This window comes from Eretmochelys imbricata, chromosome 7 (genome assembly GCF_965152235.1).
Source record: "Eretmochelys imbricata isolate rEreImb1 chromosome 7, rEreImb1.hap1, whole genome shotgun sequence".
In the NCBI taxonomy this organism is placed as follows: domain Eukaryota; kingdom Metazoa; phylum Chordata; order Testudines; family Cheloniidae; genus Eretmochelys; species Eretmochelys imbricata.
Genome location: NC_135578.1, coordinates 83,786,559 through 83,792,558, shown reverse-complemented (window position 1 = coordinate 83,792,558; position 6,000 = coordinate 83,786,559). Strand labels below are relative to the sequence as shown.

Sequence of the window (6,000 nt, the reverse complement as noted above, 5' to 3'; positions counted from 1 at the left end):
TTTGAGAAGCCGGCACGCCCACAACATGCCGCTGAGCGCTCCGCTTCTCCCGAGCTAGTTTGACCGGTCAGAGCTTTCTTTCTTCCCCCTTAGTTTCCGGCTGGCAAGCCCAGCCTGCGCGGGTCCGCGGAGCCCCTTCAAAAGTAAATAAGGGGAAAGAGCCAGGTGCAGCGCTCGTGGCGTCCTCAGTCCCAATAACCAGCCAGACGCAAGGGCGAAACCTGACCCTGGGATCCCCCAGCACCGCTGGGTGTAATTGCTGCCCGCTGTACGAGTGCCCCTCCGTTGTAACTCTTCGGAAAGTTTTGGGAGGAAACGTGCTCCGAGCAAGCGTGGGATTGCATTGAGGGCAGGGGCAGGGGAGTCTGGTATTAGGGTTTCTTTCTCTCTCCCCCTCCCCCCCCCCATGATTGCTTGCGCTTCTGGGCTGTATATTTACGCTCCCCGTTTCAGCTAAACTCCCCCGGAACCAACACGCAGCTAAAGAGATTCGCCCCCAAGCAACCCGCAGGCTCACGGGCCCGGTCTGGCGCAGGCACGAGCTCTAGCGAGCCCCTTGGTCTGGGGAGGTGGAGGTGACTCAAACTGTACAAGTTGCAAGCAACTGTCGAGCTTCCTCGGTCCTAACCCGCCCTGCATGGCGCCAGCGCAATCACTTCATTCGGCCCTAGCGCGACATCAAGGGCGGGCATCGGATCGCTGATAACTCCGGCACCTGCCCCGCCCTGTAGGAGGCCAAAGGGAAACGTGGCTATCTAATCTGGCTGAGCGGGAGGCGGGCCGGGGTGTCTGGGGAACGTACAGAGAGTGGGCCTGATTCTCCTGCCACTTACTCCAATGCCGGAAATTGAAGACTCAGGCCCGCTCCTGCCCTTTTGCTGTCCCCCCGTGTGGGGATCGATCAGAGAGATGGGGGTAGGTATAAGGGAGGAGACGAAAGGGAACCTGGTCACGAGTCTCCTTGTGGTTCCATGATGATCCAGTTCAGGAAAGTTAGGAAAGAGAAATAGATGCCAAGGGGAGACAAACGAAAGAAGCCTCCCCTCCACCGCCCCCTATTAATCAAACAAAAGAGGCTTTGCTTGGACAGAGACCCAGATCCCTTTCCCCGTAAGCAATAAACGGTAGGAGAAGCACCATCCCTTCTACACTCTCTCTGCCTAGGGAACTGGAAGAATTAAACGTAACCGATAACTCGGCAGCTTCTAAAGAAGGTTCAGAACAGCACGGCGTGGCTGCTTATGCCGACCAATTCTGCTACCTCCCCCCCAAATCCCCTTCACAAAAGGCAATAATTCTACTCTGGGCACGAATAAGATCACATAAAGCGGTCAGCAGAGCGCAAGCAGCCCATCAACTCACCCTAATTGTCCTTTTCTTATCCTTTTCAGGTTTTTTGGGGGAGGGAGGGGGTTAGAATTTCTCTGCTATGGATTTCTCCCCCATAACACTGATAATCTATTTTACTTTCATCTGTTGCAGACCAAATAAAATACAATAAAAGTCAGGCAAGCTAAGAGTGCACCCTAATACTTTGAAAATCCAGTGACTTTTTTTTTTAAGTTTTAAATCTAAAACACGGTGCAGCTTGTTTCGGGGCTCATCAGACCTACAAGAAAAGGGAGGGAGACCATGAAGGCCAATCCCTTTTAGGATCTCCTCCCTTCTGCTCCTAAATTTCATTTCAAGGGAAATTTGTTCGGGACATAGGAAGGGCACCTGAAATTGACAGACCACGTTAGCTCCCTCGCCTTCCCCTAACGTTTCGTCCCTGGTTTCTCCTGCTCTCGGCTAGAAGTCTCCTCCTCCAGACACAGAATTTATGTCACCTACAGGTGCTGATCTCACCCTCTTTCTCCCCTCACCAACTACAACCCATTTCTCCCCCATACTCCACAGAGACAGTGTTTGTGAAAGCAGAGGGAGGCAAAGGCCAGTGGGAACGCAGGATTGTTTTGGAAACAGCTGGACTGCTTTTGTAAGTAGGGGGGAAAAAAATCAAATGAGAAATGAAGTATTGACCAGAGAAAAGGAAGGGGGCAGGAAGCACTGGAGAACATCACAGAATGCGCCAGGGACACATTCAGAGAGGATAAAGAAAGAAAAGTGTGCTTATGTTGCGGGGTTTTTCAGGTGAGGCCGGCTCCTCCCGGAATATCCGAGGAAAGGGCAGCTCTGGAGGAGTATTAGGTATGTTTGTACCTACCCCCTCCCAGCCCAGTAACCACCACCAAATCCAAGCACAAGGGAGGTGATGTGCCTAGCTAGACCCACAGTGTATCGCGGGGAGGGGCGCTAGACCTCAGGCTGCTGGAAGCTCACTGCGTGTAATAATGTATAAAGCCGAGAGCGAGCGGAGGGGGAAAGATGGGGGCCATTGAGGAAAGGGGGAGGCCGAAAAGAAACTGACGGGCGAAGAGGTTCCAAGCGGACTGGAGGGAAGTGCCGAGCGGCTCCAGCTCCAGCTCCAGCTTTCACGGCGGATCCGGCCAGCCGGGTTTTCCGCTGCGCGTTGCTGCCGGAGCGGAGTGGGCCGTTCCGAACTCCCTGCCGCCCCCCCCGCGCCCTGCCCACGCCGGCCCTGCGGCTGTCGGCTCCCCCTCGTGGCCCCCCGCCGCCCCCCTTGCGCCCGGGCTCCGGCGTGCGGGACACCTTGGCAGTGTGGCAGGAGCCGGGCTGGGGGCAGGCTGCAAGTGCCGCGCTCGGCGCAGCGCCCGGGCAGGGAGGCGGCGGCAGGAGGAGCCTGCAGTGATGCGCACCCAGCGGCCGCTCCTCTGACACGCTCTCCTTGGCACCCAACTTGGGAGGGGAGCTGCCCAGCCTGGCACCGGCGGGATCCAGCGGCAGGGGCGGGACCCTTCCCCGGGCTCGGCTCCCTCGGCTTGCCGAGACCCGCGTCCCCCAAGCGCGTCGGGAGGAGGCGATCCGGGGCCGGGGAGCTGGGGGGGCTCGGGGGGTGGGGTGCGAAGCCGGCAGCCGAGGAGAAGGAGCCTGGGAGCCAGCCCCGAGGGGACGGACACAGACGCTCAGCCGGGGAGCGATGCCTTCAGCTCGCGGCCGGGCCGCCTCCGCGCCCGGGGTGCTGCTCCTGGCTCTGGTGGTGCACGGCAACTTCGGGCGCTGCGTAGCAGGTAAGGAACCGAATCAACGCGATGTTGGTATGGACGAGCCGCGGCGCCTCTCCGCCCGGCCACCGCCGGCCTTCTGTCTCCGCGGGAGTCGGGCTGGGTGCCCGGAGGGGAGGCAGCCCCCCGGAGCCCCTCCTAAGTTTGCCCTCGGAGCGCACGGTTGGTCCCTTCTGCCTGGGGCTGAGTCCGAGCTGTCCCGCGGCGGCAGGAACGCGAGCGGGGCTTTAATAACCGGCTAGCCGGCAGGAAAACTGCTGCCTTGCTGGCCCTGGGGCGGCTGCCGAGGCTGAGCCGTCTTTAAGTCACTGAAAAACCAGAGAAACGTTCCCATTATATTTGGAGAGGAAACTGGAGCAAATTATTCCACATCTGCACCGGGCTGGTTTCCCGCTGCTCCCTAACTAGTGATTGAGGGGGAGCTGGAAGAAACCCAGGTATTTCAGTCCGTTCAGAGCGGGGGGAAGACGGTTACTCACTAACTCTTCCCGTACTTTTTGGTTGCCTCGTTGATTAATTTTGCACGAGTGAAAATACTTCACACAAGGGATCGGGGGTAGCCCAGGCAGGATTCGGGCTGTAGCATTTGAGAGGTGGGTTTTCCCCTTGGATCGTTGTTTTTATGAAGTTGGAAACTGTTGGTAGAAGAGGAAGGCAAATTGGACACAAATGTTAAAGGCTGGCGGAGAGAAAGAATGACAGCATTAAATACCTCTAAAAGGGGGGTTAAAAAAATGTCTGTTCAGCCCCTCAGTTACTTGTAAGACCGTGAGTGGAGACGTGGGAATAGGGGCCCGCCGGTGCATTTCCAACCCCTCAAACTGTGGGCCTCGTTCTTCCACCTTTGCCTAGGTTGACAATAGTCTCATTGAAACCCTGGAGGCGATTCACTGTGAGCACAGGTAGTAAAACGGGTCTCATGCAAGGGAAATAGGAGCATGCTCACTTTTGCAGAAATACAGAGCTGTAGCTCAGGAAAGCTTATGCTCAAATAAATTGGTTAGTCTCTAAGGTGCCACAAGTACTCCTTTTCTTTTTGAGAATACAGACTAACACGGCTGTTACTCTAAAACCAGTGCAACTTTAGTAGCTGACTCCATCACCCCTTAGTTTTGCTGAGTAGCATCTTTCTTCAGGTTCATGTCTAACCATGGAGTAAGATGCTACTCAGAGGCCCTTGTTCGTATAATATCTTTCAGATGAACCACACAACCTCAGATGCTTTCCTCTAAGGTAAATAGCCAATTACAGTGGGAAGAATTAAGAGGTCTAGGCAAGGGAGAAAATAAATATCTTCAGATGAACCTAGAAAGGAGTTGGACAATGAATGAGCAGTGTTAGTTTGGCCTTTTTAGGTGCAGTATTTACTGCTGAAGGCCTCAAATTCCAGGGGAAAGAGGGGACTAGAGTATGGACCTTGCAGACTGTCAGATTACACTTTTGCAGTAAGAAATAGTATAGGAGTTTTGACCGTCTGGTTTCAGGAGGGTGAGTCAAAGTCCTCCTCCTGTGGATCGTTGACATTTTTGTCTGTCTGATTGCTGATGGCTGTGTATGTTCTGTTCTCTGTGTATATTAAGGAGACCTTTCTGTGGTGGAAGGGAAAGAGACAGTAAACTATCTAATTAGGTAGGTACGCCACATGGTTTTGTGCTTCTTACACTTTTCTACAGCACATGATACAAAAGGATTAACAGACTCTTAAGTTACTGGTCCAAAGGAAAAGGGGTTCTCTCTCAGGCCCATGCATGATCTCCTGTGAGAGCGCTGGTCTACCTTTAAGCTGTTCTGTGCATCTGAGACCTGCTTTTCCGCAGAGCTTTAGAACAACAGATGGAATTGTTTGTATGTTAGACAATTTTGAAATGTAAGGCTAAATCAAAGGACAGATATGCAAAGACTATATTGGTGACAATTTATGTCTGGTTAAATATTTATAATTGGCAATGGTTGCTACACTGTGCAGCAACTAATGGTTTGCTAGTCTCACAGGCTAAGTGCCTTTCTTTTCTAGTGCAGTGTTTGATACAAGTCTAAAAAGTTGCAACACTTATAATTTGATCTTGGCTAATTATAATTTGTCCAGAGTCTGGTATTTAAAGATGTATTTTGAAGTTGCAGTTAATGATAGGGGGAAGGTTCACTACTGAATGGAGAACATTGTTTAAAGGGATTCAGGAATGTGAAATAGGAGCACTGGCTTAATAACGTTCAGAGTATGTTTATGAATGTGCAATGCTACAAATTAAAGAGAAGTAAAGCAATGGAGCAGATATTCCAAATCAAAGGCCCAATTCTGCATTCTTTATGCACCCAAAACACCCACTGAAATCAATGGGAAACTTGGGTGTGCAAGGAGCATGGGATTGGGCCCCTGCACAATATGGAGACACTGAATGTAGAGAGTGGGCCTGTTTTGAATTAATATTAATAACAAAGGTGCATTCCTTTGAAAATGATGATTTGGAGGCCAGGGATGAGGGAGAGGAAGGGAGACAAGGAAGCCCAGCAAGCTACCCCTGCTATTATCTCCAACTGTGATTCATTTGATTCTTACTGATGTTTTGTTTTGTTGGCAGGGAAAATTACATCCCTGCTTACAATTTCATTCTATTCAATAATCCAGAGAACTAGAGATGCAGTTCGAGTTATGGACATAGGGGTTTCTTACTGTGGGAGTAAAAAAAGGCCAAGGGTAGTAATCATTGCAACCACTGAACTCTAGAATTACCTTTTAATTATGGACTCTGATTTCTTATTGATTCAAACATGGAATTGAATCATGTTCTTCTCACACTTGATCTTCATTTTGTAAATCAGGCTGCCATGGTCAGACTAAGTGACCTAAGCCTTTCCCAACAGCTCCCAAAATTTA

At 51.8% G+C, this 6,000-nt stretch overlaps 1 protein-coding gene across 1 annotated transcript in view; it reads left to right on the top strand.

Moving 5' to 3' along the window:
* The first annotated feature begins 3,040 nt into the window (after positions 1-3,040).
* Positions 3,041-6,000, top strand: part of UNC5B (unc-5 netrin receptor B) — a 147,208-nt gene continuing 144,248 nt past the window's right edge. Inside the window, exon 1 of the mRNA XM_077821578.1 lies at positions 3,041-3,131. Coding sequence (XP_077677704.1) covers positions 3,041-3,131 — 91 coding nt within the window. The remainder of the gene's footprint in view (positions 3,132-6,000) is intronic.